At 36.3% G+C, this 20,368-nt stretch overlaps 1 protein-coding gene across 5 annotated transcripts in view; it reads left to right on the forward strand.

The window, feature by feature from the left end:
• Positions 1–20,368, forward strand: part of LOC113043087 (dual specificity tyrosine-phosphorylation-regulated kinase 4-like) — a 31,247-nt gene that overhangs the window by 9,149 nt on the left and 1,730 nt on the right. For 2 of the 5 annotated variants that reach the window (XM_026202233.1, XM_026202235.1), the window contains 11 exons: positions 11,516–11,659; positions 12,429–12,570; positions 12,737–12,900; positions 14,860–14,996; positions 16,317–16,457; positions 17,509–17,647; positions 18,602–18,683; positions 19,025–19,197; positions 19,487–19,547; positions 19,898–20,027; positions 20,117–20,283. In XM_026202233.1, coding sequence (XP_026058018.1) covers positions 11,516–11,659; positions 12,429–12,570; positions 12,737–12,900; positions 14,860–14,996; positions 16,317–16,457; positions 17,509–17,647; positions 18,602–18,683; positions 19,025–19,197; positions 19,487–19,547; positions 19,898–20,027; positions 20,117–20,283 — 1,480 coding nt within the window. Of the gene's footprint in view, positions 1–5,248; positions 6,187–9,208; positions 9,293–11,515; positions 11,660–12,428; positions 12,571–12,736; positions 12,901–14,859; positions 14,997–16,316; positions 16,458–17,508; positions 17,648–18,601; positions 18,684–19,024; positions 19,198–19,486; positions 19,548–19,897; positions 20,028–20,116; positions 20,284–20,368 lie in introns of those variants that run through there. The other 3 variants (XM_026202231.1, XM_026202232.1, XM_026202234.1) reach the window with 3 other exon arrangements.

The raw sequence follows: 20,368 nt of genomic DNA on the forward strand, positions 1-20,368 counted from the left end.
TGCCATCAATCTGTTGCCTTCATGAATACATACATTGTTGAATATTTGTTATATCATGGGTGATACTGATTTTGAAGCCACACCCAATTTGCACCATCAATATAAATAGCATTAACACTAGATTAGAGGAGCTAGAAATAGGAAGGCTGGAAAGTTTGTTCTCATAAGGTCTAGCATCATTTGTAGAAGTCACTATATTTGATTATCTAATTTACTAATGTTCATTCATTTGTAAGTAAGAGTGGCTTGGATGTAATTTTTGGGGCACAGTAAGATTAATAACTTCGAAATTAATTCTTAACAGTATAGCTGTATTTATATATATATATATATATATATATTTTATTTTTATTTTAACTTGAAGATATTTCCCAACTGTGTTCACAACCAGAGTGTCCAGTCCTGCTCCTGAGGGACACCTCACTGCAGGGTTTAGCTTCAACTTTAATTAAACGAAGCTGAATCAGCTAATCAAGGTCAAAAGGATTACTCGAAACTCTCAGGCGGGGGTGTGTATAAAAACCATTGTTAGCTAACTATAGCCAGTCATTAGTTACACTGAACTCTATTGGTAATGACATAACTTATTACCATAGTAGCTTTTGGGAAATGCACCCAAGGTGTGCTGACCAAGTTAGAGCTAAATTCTGCAGGAAGGTTGGCCTCCAGGACTAATAATGACAACCTCTTACATAAATTAACACATGAACCAGCTAATCAAGGTCTTCAGGATAGCTTTATTTTTGAGGAAGGTGTGTTGGAGTTAAACTTTGCCGAACAATGGCCCATCAAGGGTAGGTTTGGAAAACTCTGGGGTATTTGTTTAAAATATTTTACAAGAACTGATCTTAATCCAAATGGCTGTGTTACCTCTGGAGAAATTTGTTAGAAGAGGCAAAGTTTTAATGACAGTTCTAAGCTGTTCTTTTTTAAAACTCTTTTATTGCCAGAAGACCTGTAATGTCATAGTAGATTGTAACATGTCCACCTCACATTGAAAACCCCATTGGCCATGTGATAAAGGCAACACATCTGTTACATAACCATTGAGTGACACAATTAAAGTGATATGTCTAAGGTCTTCCAAATGTCAGTTACAATGTAAACGTAAAGTTGGTAAACACATTCCCATTCTCAACTGATGGCAGGTGCACAAGATCCAATTTGTTCTCTCCTAAGTGGCGCTGAGAGATGTGGGTATATACATTAGACCCCAAGCCCCCATGGATGAAACAGTCAGAAATATTATCCTCTATGGAGGCAAATGGCGGACATATCACTATGAAGGGCAGAGCTCATTTTCCCACTCTCTCTGTGCTGGAGCAGGAGAAACCAAAGCCTATGTGTGCATGCCGGGGGATAAGATTTCCTCTCTGCACTTCACTGCTGTTTGTCAGCGTCCTGGGGGAATGTGAACGGTGGAGGGGAGGAAATATCTCCAGCTCTGTCTCCAGGAGACGGCCTCTGGGAGGGAGGAGTTACCAGAAGTCCCAACAGAAGTCGCTTATGATGCCCCTGAGTGGAGCTCCACTGTCAGGGATCACTCCCCTGATGTTTCCCATAGAGCAAGAGGAAGATGGCACTGAGAGCCCCCACTGCTCAGCCTCCGGCTCAGGATGGCTCCCTTGTGGAGTCTCGTCCACACGTCACCAAGCTCTCCCCGAGCACCCCATGTAGCCACCCATTTATCCCTGCCTGCAGCACACATCTCCTCGAACAGAGATATGGAGATGGCACATAAAACGGACTCTTAGATCCATTGCAGGGAGATGAGTGTGACTACATCCTCTTTGACCCCAGATCCAGAGATTGTGCATCTTTGCACAAGCACATGTCTGAAGAAGTCTAAAAGAAGGGGATCCCCTTCGGGTTATTCATTCTGGATTGTGGAGCTCTAGATCATTGAAGACCAAAGAAGTTGTTGTGGTTAACTTCAGGACTCCTTACCGGCAAGTGGACATGACGTAGTGGGACTGAGGCCTATGGTTACCCGCAGCATGGGGTGACCCTGCCATGGGTGGAGAAGGGACCACACCATCTTGCTGTGGCTTTGAGATCCTCCAGAACTGTTGGGGCACACGACAAAGTCAGAGGAATGGGAGAGTTCAACCTGAGGTAAAGATTTATGGAGTTCTGCCGGCAGAATGTGCCATCTCCTAAATTTTCCACCCCTTGTAATAGTGCTAATGAATCATGGATAAGTGTACATACAACTGTAGATCAGCTAGATTGCATTTCAGTTCGTTTAGTGCATTTTTAACAGTAGAAGTTTTTTTTTAGAAAAGGCTTTGTTCACATTCCAAATTTTGTTTGTTTTAATTCTCTGTTCTAATTTGTGTTCTGCAGATGTGATATTTCAAATGCAAAGTGATCATTTCTCTTTAGTTTACAAGTCAGATAAGCTTCATATTGATTGTGGCAACCTCTAAAAGGCTTTACATCCTGCTAAGATGCTAAGTAGAAGATAAATAGAATGCTCCCAGAACACATTCATGTTTTCTTCACAATGCATAAAAGGTATTACCCATCAAAACGTCCATCCTGCTCTTTTCCATAGAACAGCTTGGTGAAAAGTGGCTGCACTTTTGAAAAAAAGTGTGCAAAAACTGAACTCTTAGGGCAGGGGTCCACTTTCCTGTAGAGTTTAGCTCCAACCTTTATCAAACTCACCGGCCTGTAACTTTCTAGTGATCCTGAAGACCTTGATTAGTTTGTTTAGGTGGGTTTGATTATGGTTGTATCTCAACTTTTGAGAACCCCTCCCTAAGGGTTACAACAGCTTGTCACTTGGGCAGTACCCTTAAATCCATTCCTAAAAGTTGTATGATACTTCAATGAACCTTCTAGGGGTAGGAAATTATGGTTCAGCGATGCCCCATGCCATAAATGCACACATTTTTTCCAACTTTTTGAGTGTCAAGCTCCAGAAAAGTACCATAGCAACTTTAATTTCAGTTTGTTTATCACAAAGTAATCCTATGTCTTCAGAAAACTAGAAAAATAGTGCATGAGTCATAGAGATTGACAGCTGCAGTCATCCATACACTTTCATATGGAGCAGTCTGCAAAGTCTGCTACTTCTAGACTAATTATGTTCCATGAAAAAGGCTACATATTACACATAAAGGGGAGTGGATGATAACAGAGTTTCATTTTCGGGTGAATCTTTCAAAGGCACGCATTTTGGATCAAAGTATTGAGATGATCAAAGGATTCCTGACTCAGCTTTGTTCAAAAAACCTGATCAGTTCTCTCTAGCATTTCCTTGTGCTGTATAAGGCCGTCATAGTCATTAATTAAATACTTAAATACTTATGCTTATAAAAATCATTTACTAAATGGCTGATTATAGAATGCAAATAAGCAGTCTATCACCTTTTAATCATTACTACATCCACAGCAGCTAATGTGTGAGTGTTGGTGTTTACCTCACACATTTCCATGACTGATTTCAGTCATGCAGAGCTGTTAGGTTCTTAATAAAGGAGTCTTGAATGGAATGAACCAGAGATGGTGGCAGGCTACTGAGGATTGGGCAGGGAAGAGGTGTCATCGTGCTGAATGAGCACTCCGTCAAGAACAATTCATCCCCATAGCTCATCATGATTACTAGTGTGCCTTGGTGTTATGTAACATAAACACTAATCATAATCAGGCATCTTTCCCTCCTCCCAACACAGCCAGTGTTTGTTCTTGTGTCTTACACCTTTGTCTCTCTGCTGATATATCTGTCTTTTATTGCCAGTCTAGTTTGCACTCTGAATGTAATAATTGGTTACAGCATAGAAAGTTTCAATTAAAAACAAACATTTTCGGAATTTCGGAATTCCTTCAAAATTCTACTTTTACAATATGGAAAAAAATAACAGAATGTGTGTTTGGAAAGACATGAGATTGAATAATGACAGATTAAACGTTTTTTAAACGTTAATCCATATTCAGTGCATTTAGATTTTAAAATAGTAGGTATTACAGGCACTCACTATGTACAGTATGTTCAAATCCGATCCAAATGCATGCACTGTGGTTTGGTTATGCTAAAACTAAATGCTGTCCTCTTTTTCTCCATCCTATAACTGATGTTCAGAAATATAATAACTATTTTTCTTAGGCCTAAATCTGTAGACACAGGCTGCCTTAGCATGACATTTGAGAAAGGTGGTTTGATAATAAGCCTACATACTGAGTCACGTTGTAACAGTGAAAAGCTCCCGCTCTGCCATGCTTGTTACATGTGAGCAGAGCTAGTCTATAGGGAATAGGTGTGAAAAAAAAGTGTCAACTTGTTACCTTCTATATTTGCCATTTATGAAGGCTTGAAGTGTTTTGTATAGCTAGAATAACTGTCTCCAGTATATCCAGCCATCTGATAATAATACAATAGACATCACAAATGGCTTAAAAAGATATTGTGTTCTATAAATGTAATTGAACATAAATATAGTGTAGCTCACAGGAATACATTTTTTGCAATCAAAGTGTATCCTGTGTAAGTGTGTTCCTGTGTGCGAGAGTGGTACCGTAGAGCAATGCATTAGCAGCGCAAGGTTGTGGGTTCAATTCCCGGGGAACACATTTTAGGTAAAAATCGCTTTGGATAAAGGTGTCTGCTAAATGCATACATTTATATTTAATTTATTTATTTATCTGTCATTAGGTAGACTTAGGGGCTTCTCACACATTCTCACTATACCACTGTGAGATTTTTTGAATTAGGCTAGTTGGTCTATGGAAACATGCAGACTGATATTTTATGCCATTGCCTGGCACCAAGATGTCATGTCAATTTAAAAACAGTTAAGCTATATTAAAAACTCATCTCACAACCTCAACATGCTCTTCAATGATAGGAAAATGCCATATGCCTTGAGGAGCATGCTTATGATTTATATATATATATATATATATATATATATATATATATATATATATATATATATATATATATATATATATATATATATATATATATATATACATTTATTATTTGTAATTGTTATAGGGTGTAATATTGAACACATATTATACTGATATTATAATTGTGCATATTTTTCTGTTATAATTATGTTTTGATAAAAAATGTATCACTTAATTAAATGTATTTTACCAATAATAATATATCCTAATCAAAGACAAATTTATGTACCATTCTTTTTATTTTATTTATGTTTTAATTTTTTCCCCATATATTTGGCTGGTTGTGTGAACATGAATCTACACCCACACTTTATGTAAAATCGCTTTATTTTCATTGTTCAGACATAATTTTTCACCCAAACACATTTATCAGCAGTACGGTTAACTTTTAGGTGTTGAAATTTACCTTTTTCACTAATGCAACTACACGATCTCACCCTTCAAATCAAAGTCCAGTAATCACGGAGGCAATGCAATAGGTTGAGTGAAGGGCGTTTTTAAGCTCTTGTCTCGTCCACTGCTCTTTTGACATTTTGAAATACACATGGCTTTGGGAATGACGATGTACTGATGGGCGTTATTTATTGGGGTCCCATCGTTCGTTGACAGATGGAAACTTAAAGAGAGAGCAGTAAACGGATAGTGGTGAAGGCGGTGCCGTTGCATACTCAAAGCCCGTGTCAAAGAGAAGAAATTGTGAGAGGAGGCACTCGCGGCAAGTAGGCTACACACAAACAACTCATGCCTGCGAGTCGGTTGTGTTATTGAAGGCTGACTTGTGCAGCTGTACATTTGGACATTGTGTCATAACTGTCCTGGATTACCACTTTATGAGCGCCATGACTTGGCAAACAAATGCAGTGTGCTAGAATGGAAGGAATATGGGTTCCGTGATAGGTAAGCGCACGTAAACACATCTATATAGAGTGCAGGCAGGCTGGAAAACCTGAACAGGTGGTATATCTCGGGACATACACGTCAAGTGGAGCAGCAGACGGACAGCTTGCCTCTTTCCGTTAATCTCTTGCTGACGAAAGCTTTCAACCCCTCCGCCTCATCGGGAAACACTTCATTTCGCGAAGTTCTCGATGCTATTTTCCAGTGCTGACAGAACGGGTTCCGGTGTCTTACAGGATTCTTAAAATGCACATGCAAGTTTCCTGCTGGATTTAAAAGTGAACGTGTTCTTTCTCTCTCATGCCTTATGACTTGGATGTGTTAAATATCCACGTGTCAAAAAGCGACATGTTTCCTGAAATTAATAATAAGGTAATGTATGAGCAGTTTATGCCTTCCCTCGCATGCATTTATGATTACGCTTGTTAAAAGCTTTTGCAGCCTATTTATCTGATTGTGGTTGCACTGAAGTTTTCTTTTAGGCTATTATGAAAAAAAAGTTAATAGTTAATTAATAACTAATAACTTTTTACCTATTTAACATTTTATGTTAAATAATGGTAGGCTATTTAAAATAGTTTATGCATGCATGTTTTTATTAGATAGATAGCCTATTATTAGTAGGCCTACGCCTTTTACAGGTTTATGTAATTCCATAATAATATATCAATTGCTGTTATATTGGTCACTTGGTATTAGTCTCCCCTGATCTTAAAAAGAAAAATAAATTAACCAGGGGAAAAAAAAAGTTTTTTTTAATTAGATTAATTTAATTTAATTTAAATTATAGGCTATGCATATTAATTATGTATTGTATGTATTGACATTACTTTTATTTTTTACAAGATATTTTATTTTGGCAGAAACTATAATTATAATAGGGCTAAAATATAACGCTGTTATCAAAAGAAAAGTGTGTGTGTGAGAGAGAGTGTGTGTGTGTGTGTGTGTCTAATTATAAGCCTGGTTATACTTTTCAGAAGAAGAAAATGTAGTTAACATGGTATTTTGTAAGGGGATATAAAGAACTTCATCACATTTTATTTTATTTGGTTATTTGCTCAGATTTCATTGCACTTCGCCTTCTAAGAATCGTAACTCACAGTAACACGAGAGACTATTTGATTGCATTCTGTTCTGTGTATTTTTCAGTTTTATTGATTATAAAGTTAAGAGTGCAAAGTTACAATAAATTATGTAGGAGTCCCAATATTCTATTCATCCTGCCACTCCAGCATTGAGATTTATCTCACGGCGGTGTGTAATGAAATGCATTGGCGACAGTGTATTGTCTGTGTTCTATCAAGGATTGATGTTGTTAAAAGCACCCCTTGCACCCTATGAGTATATTTGGTCTGAACATGTGATGCTTAGGATGCTTAAAAAACCTCAAGCCAGTGTCTAAGTATGAACCATCCTTTAAGGTGACTGTCAGCAAATGATTCAGTACTAGGCTCCAAGTAAAGGCATTAAGAGTCTTGAGTATTAAGAACGGCATATGATGTATATTTGAACTTTTGGGGTGTGGTTTGGGTTTCACCCATGGCCATAGTTTATTCTTTATTGGGGTGGCCCAAATACTCTATTGGTCTGTCTGTGTATGTGATACCAAAAAGGGTAAAAACCATTGGTGGTGGTCTTAAACACCAGTATTTTTTAAAAATAGCATTTGGGATATAAAATTGGGCACATTGTAGAGTGAAAGTCATTGGTTTAGCTCACAGTAGACTCTTAAGAATAAAGGTTTCACAATGGTGTTTTCAAACCGATGCCACATAATAACTGTTTAGTTCCCCAAAGAACCTTTGAGTGATATTTTCTTTACAAGAACTATTTTTCTTAGTGCAAAGAACATTATAACAATCTAAAGAGCCTTTATCCATTATAAAGAACTTTTTGTGGAATGGAAAGTTTGAATGAATGTTAAAGGTTCTTCATGGGACCATAGATGCCAATAAGGAACCTTTATTCTTAGAGTATATTTTAGGAATGCATTAATTAAAAAAAATACTGGCCAATAATTGTTTTTATGAATTTTTTTTATGTTATATTATATTTTGTTTTAATAGAACTAAAGTTAAGATCAAATGCTACAATCCAATTCAGCCATAATACATTTTAATCTTAAAGCTCAATGATGGTAAAAGTACAAATAATGAGAAACTATAATGCACAATTAAAATCGAATATTAACCAATTACGATTAATTAAATCTTATATTGACTGATCAAAAAAATCACTCCCGTAACACATTGAATAAATGTGAAATTTTGAAGAAGAAAATCTGGAGTAGTATTTTCTTGTAGTACCAATATTTTTGTGCATATATAATCACTATAGATCAAATCACCCAAGGAATGAATGCAAATTTTCAAGCATTTTATTGGCTATCTCATCCTTGCATTGCACACTGACCCACATTGTAACACAAAGCCCTTGATCCTGAACATAGCAACTCAAAGGTGTTAATATTTGAATGAGTCTTTTAAAGCCCGCGGCTCACATTGCACAGCTGACCAGCCACAGTCTAAGTGTAACAAATTTTTACTGCCTGTTTTCTAAATGCTTCTCTTTGTTGCTTCCACACTTGAATCCATGTACTCTCTGATCCCCCTATAAGCCAGAATGTATTTCACTGCATGTGAATGAATGCAGTTAAGTCCCAACGCATCAGCATGGCTAAACCTCCCGCTGCTTGGCCAAAAACCACCCTATGTTTTGGACTCCGTAAATAATCACCCTGTGTATTAAGGGTGTGAGAGCCACATAAATCTCCAAGGTGTGTATACAGCCGAGATCATCCCATTGTCTTTATGTTTCTTGGCCAATCTGTTTTACTTCTGCTACAGGTCTGCCAATATCCTCTCATTGTATCTCACCCCCCCGACCCAAGAGGCTCTAAGTTTAGCTGGAGCTTTTCATCCGTCCTTATGCTGTCTGTCGGCACTATTGACGCACGCTTCACCTGATTAAGATGGATGTGGGCCTGTTTTCTCGCATGTCCGCAATCATGACTGATTGTAGTCATCGCAGGTCCCCTGATTTACTTGATCGCTCCGCGTTCGTGCTCGAGAGGAACATTAGTTAGGAGCTGATTGCTGTGAAGTGTGAAGTACCAGTCTGCAAATCACGACTGCCTTCTACTATGAGGTCAAACTGCATCATGTGACATGGTGGGCATCATTGAAATGCTATTAATGTGCTTTTGAATTAAAAACAAGCAACCTTGGTGTACTGAACATGAGTCATCTGCTGTGTTGAATAACACAGAGCGAGCAGAGATGAATCCTGGAGATATTTAGCCAGCATCCCACACGTAAGACTGTGGATGTGGGCTGCGAAAGTGAGCCCACTCGTCACGCTCATGACGTCTTTCCTCCGCTCTCTCTCACAGTCAGCCAGACCCGAGGCTTTCCCTCACCCCCACAGGTCTCAGGCCGAGAACACAAAAATAGGACCCAACTGCACCTACTCACAGGTGAGACTATTTTCACAGAGAAAGACATAAGCGGTTACTTAACAGTGATGATTCATTTGTATTGATTCGCGAAGGCTTTGTGAATCATTCTACTGAAAGGCTGATTCTGTCTGGGAGGAAAACTGTGAGATGGGTGCAGGGTGTTGTGAACAATTCTGTCTACCTGATGAATCAAATCTGTCTATGCAAAGCAATTTCACTGACTGAAAGAATAACGTGGATAATGCCTGACTAGAAATCCTACAAAATAGCTATATGATATACACTACCATTCAAAAGTTTTGGAGTGGTATAGACTATTGTTTTAAATAAACTAATACTTTTATTCAGAAAGCATTGAATTGTAATTAAAAGCTTGTGATTAAAAAATGTATTTCAAATATAAGCTGTTCTTTTTAACTTTTCTCATCAAAGAATACTGAAAAAATTTCAAATATTTCCACTAAAATATAAAACAAAAACTGTTTTTAACATTGATGATAATAAGAAATTTTTCTTGAGCCACAAATATATTAGAATTACTTCTGGAGGATCATGTGACACTGAAGTCTGGAGAAATGATGCTGAGAATTCAGCTTTGCATCACAGGAAGGATCATACTTAGTTTTATTTTTTTAGCTAACATTTTGCTTGCTGGACGCACAGTCAAGCTTATTTACTATGCAAATGTAAAAAAAATTAATAATAATAATAATTCTCATATTATGTGTTTTTACTTGATCAGGCATTACAAACAAGGATTCTAAGCTAACTCATCTCCACAGATGGACCGAACTGTTTGAGTCATCATAATCAATAAATATTTTACAGTTGGCATCATCTAATCTTGGATATTTAGTAGTGAATACACATGACTAAATATTATAATAAAAGGCGCGTTTGAGTTGAAGCAGCGCTGCACAGAATGATCACTGTATTTGACATCAAAGTACCGCGAGAGCGATAAGAGAGCACATGGATCCAATGCATTCGAATCGCTCTCGCGGTACTTTGATCTCATACAGTGATCATTCTGTGCAGCGCTGCTTCAACTCAAACGCGCCTAATATGTTGAAATTATAAATCATGTGATTGAAATCAAATCATGTGACACATTCTAGATATCTTAAAGGTGAAGCGTCTGTAATTTCTGTCCCACTTGCTTAATTAATCATTAAAAATTTAACAGATTTAATAATAAATAGCAGTATTTACAAGATGTGTTATGCAAAGACTTAAGTGAGCAGTTATTTTATGTAATGAATGAAAAGAAAATCAGGAAATCATTTAAACAAACTGATTCACTAAATTAATTGCACTTCCCAATACTATTACTCAAAAATGTTTGGCTTAAATATACAGCTGGTGCTTATCTGTGAATAAGCTCTTCATTTGTATGCCGCTATATATAGATGACAATGCATGATTCTTCCCAGCACCTGTGGAAAGCGTTGTGTTAAATCTTTAATGTTGAGTGTGAAATGACCCCCTAACAGTTGTCATTAACTAAAAGCAATCTCTTCACAGGTGCTAACAGCTGCTCATAATAAAGTGCTTGGCATAGTGTCTCTGAATGTGGAAATGCGTTGATTCGATTGTGGTTTGAATGCACAGCTGTGGTACGTTGTTTACGCACAGCCTACTGTATTCTTGTAGGTCTCTGCAGGTGCCCCAATGCTATATTTAGCTTCTGTTTCTATGCGTCATGATCAAGTTGGCAGAAGCCGCAGTATCTCCAGAACATATGAGATTGAATATCGCATCTATCTATAGACACACTTGCTCTTTTTTCAGCCCAGACGTTTATCGAGCACTTGCTTTGAACCGTGAGATGGGGGAAAACCTCTAAGCTATGAACGAGCCCCTCCCTTGTGCAGTGCCCTACATTTGTTTCATAGCGCGGAGACCTTTTGTTTTACTCCTTACATAAGAATATAGTGAAAAAAGGAACAGTGCAGAGAAAATCTGCATCATTGGCTCTGACTTAGTAAGTTTTAGAGCATGTATTCGTTCCTCTGATGAAGTGGGTTGTGAAAGACTGCCGTATCGCTGCTTTTGTCCCCACCTCGGTCTCAAGTGCCGCTGAAATTCCATCCTCTATGCAGGGGGTCCGGTTCATTGGGGCCGTTGGCCACTAGCCTTGTGTGAAGCTCACGTATCTTCCCCCCGTTTGGCCCTTGTTACTGATTTGTAGAGTTTTTCATGTTGAACAGTCCTCAGAGTGTTGTATCTTTTGTTTTTCAGAAGTGTGGGACAGGAGTTGGTCCTTTGCCCCAGCTAGAGGCTCCAGTCAAACAAGTTTTGGTGACCAATGGCAAACTTCTGCATTCGAATGGAACCTTACCCAGTATCGTCAAACAACTGGTGCAAAGCACTCAAGGGAATCAGGTCGGATAACACTCAGAAAATGAAAATACAGTTATCATCACTCACTCTTATGCATCTATACAGTCTTCTATGACTTCTCTAGATCACAAAACAAGATTTTTTTAATGCACATTTTTCCTAAATAACAACTGTTAATAGTAATTATGTCTGTCAATCTCCAAAAATAACTAACGATCATAATCATAAATACACAGTGTTGGTGAGTAACTAGTTACATGTAATGGGGTGTTATGTAATTTAATTACAAAATAAATTTAACCGTAATCTGTTACAGTTACTGAGAATTTTTTTTATTTAATTAAATTAGTTACTTATGTACATGTTAACAATCACAAATATTTTTGTATTAATATTTACTATTTCTTGCTATGATTTTAAATCTGTATTTAACCTCAGAACAATCTCAAAGTAACAGTAATCAGTGTTCAGTACTACTGTAAGGTTAACCCTGCCTGCTTTAAATGTTTGACAATTGAAAACATTAATTAGAAATGTAATAATCAAAAACTAATCAAATGTAATCAGTTACATTAATAAAGTAACTTAAATAGTTACAATACTTATTACATTTTAAATAGGGTAACTTGTAATCTGTAACTTATATATCCTTCCCAACACTGAAAATAATAGCTTTAAAAGACTTGGAATATAGTACACAAGTCATATGGACCACTTTTGTAGTTTTGAGGGGATTTTTACTGAAAAAAAACCCAGTAAGTATGAAATGAGGGTGAGTAAAAAATATGTTCTTGCATTTCTTGTAACACAGGAGGAGAGACCTAGGCCACAGTTTCCCAGTCGCTTTGGTTCATCTATGGAAAACCTCTCCGAATCCTTAACTAGGAGCATCATCAATAAGTTTGAGAAGATCAGGACGTATGAGGGACAGAGGCTGCCTATGTCTCCTACAAGTATGAAGTGCTCTGGATTTTTTTTTTTTTTTTCAGAATTTAACCAATGCAAAAATAACTGTAAATAGAATCAGACCTCTCTAATGATCTGGTAATTATCTGGTTAATTGGATTATATACTGGTATGTTCACTATTTATGCATGCCTTCCTTCATCTTCCAAACAGCCGCACTGAAGCACTTCCAGAACCAGCTAACAGAATATGAGAAGGAGGAGATCATGGACTACTCTGAGATCTGGTATCTGGGTTTGGACACTAAGAAGATTGAGGGCTCCCAGGGATCCCCACAGAATGCAGGCTATGACGATGAGCATGGCAGCTACTTAAAGGTTAAATATGATATATCAGCTTTTTGTGATTACATTACTTTTGCCTGCCTATTTTTATTTTACTGTTGGTGAGACACTTTTATAGTTTTTAGTAATATTTAGAATTAGTTTTTATTTTCATATTTTCCATTTAAATTTTAAAGGGGTGGTTGACTTTTTTCTTTTTTTTCTAGGCTTGAATGTCTTTATGGGGTGCAGTCTAACATGTTAATGCCTTGTTAAAAAAATAAAAAATAAATTTATATATATATATATATATATATATATATATATATATATATATATATATATATATATATATATATATATATATATACATTTTTTTTTTTTTACATAATTTACCTTTATTCCACACCGCTCTGTCCCTTCTCCTATAAATGCGCTGATCATTTTCTACCTTAATGAAGCATCTCCCTCAGAAATATTCGATGAGTTCTGATTGGTCCAGTGTGTTTTGATTGGCTAAATGCCTCAAGTCCACGTCTAAATGTCCCGCCCCTCACCTTAGCGGCATGTGCTTCCGTTGTATTGTAAAAAAATGGCGTAGTTTATACAAAGGTATATTGCTTATGAATTTGAGCCTGATTGAGATGCAGAGGATATTAGTGAAGCAGATCACGCAGAACCTGTGCAAGCACAGCTCTTAATGGTATGTTTTTTTTATGTTGTTGCCTCATAGTTTTAGATATGCTGTTATTTGTAAATGCTACTTCTTCTGTTAGCTTTTAATATACGGTTTTATCCTGATTAAAGCTTTAAGATGTACGGCAACCACACACATCCATGTATAATGCTTCTCATAGCTATGTGTAAATAAATGTATAAATGGAACAGTTCAGAGATTGGGAGAGAGAGAGATGCAGAGCGTGTGCAGAGCAGGCTGATGTGTGAAACAGGATTGAGAACCGCTGCTTTGCTTTAGAATTCATTAGAATCGTTAGAAGAGAAAATCACAATTCATATATAAATAGATTTTTGCATGTGCCCCTATTTTTCTTCCTCTTCCCTAAAGCATGCATGGCCTCACCCCCATAGTTGCATGTTTCCTGGGGGCGGGGTTTATCAGGGTTTGTGATGTCACAAACCCAGGAAGTAACTCGTTGCAGTCCCTACAAGCCGTTTTTATAGCCATTAAACTGCCAGAATTTTAAAAGACAATATCTCCATTTGCATGAACTTTAAGCGCCGCAACAGATATTGTTTATGCTCACACAACAACATTACAAATTAACTAACGTTAAAAAAGTGAAATCACAATCAACCACCCATTCAAAGTTCAAGTAATTTTGTTGTATGTTTTTCTGTTTTTTTATTATTAGTTTTTATGTTTATAAAGTTTTTATACATTTTATTTAACTTCTGGTTTTACTTTTAGTAATTTTAGAATGTTAAGTTAATTTGAACTTAATGAAACTAAAAATGTTGCTTTGGCAGCTACAGTAGCTACAAGTTCTTTTTAGGATTTCATTTTATTTCACATAACATTTATTTTATGGCTTCTGGCAAACTGCTTTATGGTTGATATACTGACCTCATTTTCAACTTCTCGATAAATGATGAAATTGCATTACAGCACGAGGCTGGCTAATTCAGCTACAGGCTGCCAGACTCTCATGTCTGATGTCCCTACCCATCTTCTATGAATGTGCCTATTCAGAAAGACGTTCCTTAGGATTACTGGGCATTAGATCGAATGCCTTCAGGCTTGACAATTTAAACAGTCAAATAGCAGGCATTTGCAGTCAAAACATGTAAACAGTGTCACATGTTGGACGGTATGTCTCGATATGTTCCTGAGTGTATAAACAAGATATAAACAAATGAGAAACATTTATACATATCAGTATTAACATTGAGATGTTTCTCCAAGTAACAAGAAGTCTGCCACTGCAAAGGAGACGGGAATAATTATGCTGATCTGTTTGTCAGCTGACTCTGTCCTCTAAATACTCTGTGCAGGTCGTGCATGACCATATAGCCTATCGCTATGAAGTCCTGGAGGTGATTGGGAAAGGATCATTTGGCCAAGTCTTGAAATGTTTGGATCACAAGATAAATGAGATGGTGGCCCTCAAGATCATTCGGAATAAGAAGAGGTAAAATAAACCTCCGGTCCATGTGTTCATTCTCATTTCCATGCAGTCTTTGGTACAATTGGGGTTGGTGGCTCCTAGGGGGACCTTGGTACTGCCAAGTGGGTCTGTCAATTATTGTTTGATTTCAGGCTAATGTTTACGAAAAAATTTATATGTGAAATAAATAATAATATAATGTTAAATATTAAAATAATATGAAAATTGAATTGATATTAATAAAAAATAATTACGCTTCTTTTATTAAAATAATATTAAGTTAAACTCTAAAACTAAAGTTAGAAGCTAAACTTTAATGGGTTTCAATGCACCCATTAGAAATAGCAATGAAAATATACACAATATTTTCCATTGCCTTACTAAAATAAACCTTTTTTCACACTTTTCCCTCCATAAGGCCATCAAAAGGTCTTTAATCAGCGCTTAAATGGGTCATAGCTTACACTAGACTTGATGCACTGAAAGGTGTTAAAAGGTGTCTGTTGTGTATCACATTACATGTCTGGGCAGAACTGATCTCATGCCCTTCAACTGCCATTTCACCTGCTTCGACTGATGCTTTAACTTGAAACCCTCTCAAAATGCAAAGCTCAGTGCTGAAAACAGAATAGCTGCTCTGAATTTGCTTACAGAAAGTCTTTTTAGGTTTATATAATATACACTATTTGCATTAAAATCCAAACATTTTAGGCTGTCTAGAGTAATCCAAATACATTTGAAAATGCCTAATGTTCTCTGCATTTTTGTCTTGTGTCCACACTGAGATAATGATTTTGTCCTGTGAAAATTGCGCTTTTTGAAGACGCTCTCTCAAGTGGATAAATGCTGTTTTCGCATTGCTGTGTGGATATGATGCAAGTTTAATCATGTGCCACGTATTGTACCGATAGATATGTTTAGACCAGTATTGTGTGCCTGGTATGGGCTGTTCATTTTCACACTGTTGCTAAAGATTACTACTTTGTACAATTTTCATATCAGAGTCTGGAAAATATGACAGAATTGTAATTGTAATGCAACTTAGATTGTATCAATGAATGGTGAGATATTGTGCTAAAACAGTTATCTTGCCAGAAGAATTGTTTGAGAACTTTATAATCTTAAATTAGATCTATTCTGCTAAAACCAAACACATAACATTATCATGTTTATTACCATCCTAAACACTTAGTTAGTTGTCATGACAGAACAAATTTATTTTTAGAAAATCCCATACAGTGTCACTGTTGAAACACTGTCACATTAGGACAAATAATAATAATAATATTCTGCATATTGATAAGTTAATAATAATTGGTGAGCTTTTTTTCTTTTGTCCTTCAGGTTCCATCATCAGGCTCTTGTAGAGCTGAAGATCTTAGATGCTGTGCGGAGAAGAGACAGAGATAATTGCCACAATGTCATTCACATGAAGGAGTACTTCTACTTCCGCAACCACCTGTGCATCTCCTTCGAGCTGCTGGGGTGGGTGGAAAATACTGGAAACATTTAGATGGACACATAATCTATTTCAATTGATACTATTAAATCAGTATAGTTACACGTGTTAAACATTGGAGTCACGTACTGGACTTAAATAGAAAACTCCCCTGTAACTACAGCTTATTATAGATATCTATTTAAAGTAAATATAAAGGCATTTTACGACCATATTGATGAGTGAAATGGGATATTCAACTTAAAATACATACAATTAATTTGAATTAACTTAAAAAAAGTACTGTAGTTAATTTAAAATATTTTTGTAGTTATTTATTATTGCATTTTGATTTCATGTTGTCTTTAGCCCACGCAGTCAAGGTAAAACTTGTAAAAAAAAATGAGGTTTTGTTATTGCAGATCATCATATTAGTTATGATTCATTAGTTAGATGTCACATTAGCCCGAGGTGGTGGTTTGTCCCGACAGTTGCCATATTTAGGTGTGAAGTGAGAGTTTCCTGGTGAAGACCTTTAGGGCTCTGGGTAAAGTGATCAATTAAGTCACTTTGCATGAAAAGCAGCTTCATCTCTGGCAGCCTTGACCTTTAGAGGACATCAGGTGCGTCCTCCCCGTCTTCAGTTACAGTCACAGAATCCTTTAGTTAATGCCTTGATTAGGCCCCTATCTCTTTCCGTGCCCACTCATGGTGTGAAGTCTCCGATTACATTAGGCTGTTCACAGCAGCTGTTTTAGGCCTCCCTTCTGCCAAAGATAATGACTTTCATGAGTTCCCTCTCAAAGGGCTCTTTAGCATAATGCTTAGCGGTTAACACACTAATAGTGAGATTTAGTTTTTATGGATGTGCTTAAAGACAGGAGGCTGTTGAGTGACAATGGATGTGTTTATCCAAAGTTCAGAGTGAGGTAGTGACAAAAATGACTATGCTGCCCTCTAGAGGCATTTAGATAAATGGCATACTGCCATACTCAAATGCATTTCTATGTATAGTTCACGAGGTATTAGCCAATAACATTATTCTGTAACATAGTGACAGATAGCTACATGTTAGTTGTACCTCTTGTCTCCATACAGAGCGAACCTCTACGAGCTTATTAAGAAGAACAACTTCCAGGGCTTCAGTCTGGGGTTGATTCGGCGTTTTGCTCAGGGACTGCTCAAGTGCCTCCAGATGCTGTACAAAGAGAATATCATCCACTGTGACCTTAAACCGGTAAACTGAAGTCTGTTAAAGTGTGAAACACCCCAAAATTAAAAGCTAAATAAAAAAAATAAATGCAATAAAATGAATACTTTTATTCATCAAACATGCGTTAAATTTATTTAAAGTGAAAGTGAAGACATTTATAATCTTACAGAAGACTTCATTGTCAAATAAATGCTGTTCTTTAGGACCTTCTGTTCATTAAAGAATCCAGAAAAAAAATTATCACCGTTTCCACAAAATTATTAAGCTGAACAACTGTTTTTAGTATTGATGCTGTTTTCAGCATATTAGAATGATAAAGACTTGACATCACACAAAGAAATTATATTTTAAAATAAATTAAAATAGTGATTTAAACAGTGATTTTAAATTGTAATTATATTTCACAATGTTACTATTTTACTGTTAGGTTGAGATTTTTGATCAGTTAATTGCAGCTTTGGTGAGCATTGTTTTTTTAATTTTACTGACCTCTAAAGTATAATTAAACAGTATTTATATTAAAATCTAAATTATTATGTAAAACAGGAATTCATTTTTAATTGTTTTATCAATTAATTACTACTCATAAATAACAAATAAACTATTAATTAATTACATTATTACTATTATTAAAAATAATAGTTTACATTAAAATCAGTCAATCAAATATTACTATGATATAAAAATACGAAAATATTTATTTATTTACATATCAGTAACCTTCTATTTTTGAGTGGAATAGAAAATTAGTTGTTGTTGTTGTTGTTGTTGTTTTTTTAGCTAATTGTCTACCTTTTGCCCATACAATAAGAGTGGATGGGGATCAGGGACAGCCATGGTCACCATCCACTTTCAAAGTTTGAGAAAGAGCGGCTGGACATTCAGCTGGATAACTTATTAAAAAAAATACAAATGCATTCACCAGTAAAATGACCATTTTGACAAAACACCCATAATCCTTTATTTTTGTTTTAATAGGAGAACATTCTCCTGTCCAAGAGGGGACAAGGAAACATAAAAGTGGTCGACTTTGGGTCAAGCTGCTATGAGCATCAGAGAGGTAAGTGCAAGAGCCCTGTGTAATGAACACATCACCAGATGTATCCTGATTGTGTGATTTACACCATATGGGGCAATGCATAGCAAAATCTGCAATCGGTAGATTAGACGCCATTGACATAGATTTGAGAAATGTTTTTACTGTTCTAATTATGCACGATTTTAATAGAATTTGATCATTTGCTTCTAGTGCATTCTCCCCTCCATTAAAACAGACCTGTGACCCAGCAATTGAGAAACAATGATTTAGTGTTATTTGAACCGTTAAACGAATTCATGCTGTTAAAGTGGCATTGTCAAATCCATGTAGCTCTAACAGACCTCTTGTATTCTCATCTGCAGTATACACTTACATTCAGAGCCGCTTCTACCGCTCGCCAGAGGTGATTCTGGGCCATCCGTACAGCATGGCAATAGACATGTGGAGTCTGGGCTGCATTTTAGCAGAGCTGTACACTGGCTATCCCCTCTTCCCAGGAGAGAGTGAAGTGGAGCAGATCGCCTGCATCATGGAGGTGAGAGACTGTATTAGCAGTCAAAGCAGTGTTGAAGCCATGCAAATACAACTAATGGGAGCTTTAAAGCTTTAAAATGAATGCAAAAACAGCATAAAAGTGTCATAACACCTTCACACATAGTTTATTATTATTGCATGAAAAAAGCATAGAAAAGAGTATTTGAAAGTATTTAAGAGTTTACGTATTCTCTGGATTATAGTTGTTTAAATAGCTTCATGTGGTTTAATGACTCTTTTATAGTTATTTGAAATGCATTGGTGGCTGAACATGATTTTTGCTTTTACAGATTATGGGACTTCCTCCAAATGACTTTGTTCAAACTGCATCAAGACGGAGGTTATTTTTTGGTAAGTAGATTGCTTAGAAATAAAGGTAACGCTTTTACAAGATTCCATTTGCTAACATCAGTTATGAGCTAAAAATGAAAAATAATACTCTATTCAGTTTACTTGTACATTATAAAAATCAAAATTTATATCTGTTAATATTATTTAATGATCCTGAGTTTACATAAACTAACAATGGGTTGTATTTTTTAATAACCAACGTTAACAAAGATGAATAAACACCATAACAAATTAATTGATCATTATTAGTTCATTTTAGTGGATTAACGGGACCTTAGGAATTTAATAAAACTCAAATAACATTGAATTAAAAACGACTTTGTTCATGCTAATTTATTTTGACTGATCAGATTCCAAAGGAAACCCAAGGAATATCACCAACAGCAAAGGGAAGAAACGTCGACCTAACTCAAAAGATCTTGCCAGTGTGTTGAAGACCAATGATCCTCAATTTCTTGACTTCATTCGGCGTTGCCTTGTGTATGTATAGTAAAATAATTTCATGTTTATTACCACCACAGCACACACATAAATAGATTTTTTCAACCCGTACCACTGGGTTCTTGTAGGTGGGATCCCACCAAACGCATGACCCCTGATGAAGGGATGCAGCACGAGTGGATCACAGAGGGACGTCTCAACAAGCTCCATCCTAAACCCCGGCCTATCCGGAAAGACACTGACAACAATTATGAATTCACTTACCGCAAAGCAACTTTAAACAGGACAAGCAAGGGTCAGAATATGTCCTTGTAAAATAATGATTGATTAAAACTATTGGTAATGATATACAAGTGCCCTAAACATGTTTGGAGACTTAA

This window comes from Carassius auratus, chromosome 25 (genome assembly GCF_003368295.1).
Source record: "Carassius auratus strain Wakin chromosome 25, ASM336829v1, whole genome shotgun sequence".
NCBI lineage: Eukaryota > Metazoa > Chordata > Actinopteri > Cypriniformes > Cyprinidae > Carassius > Carassius auratus.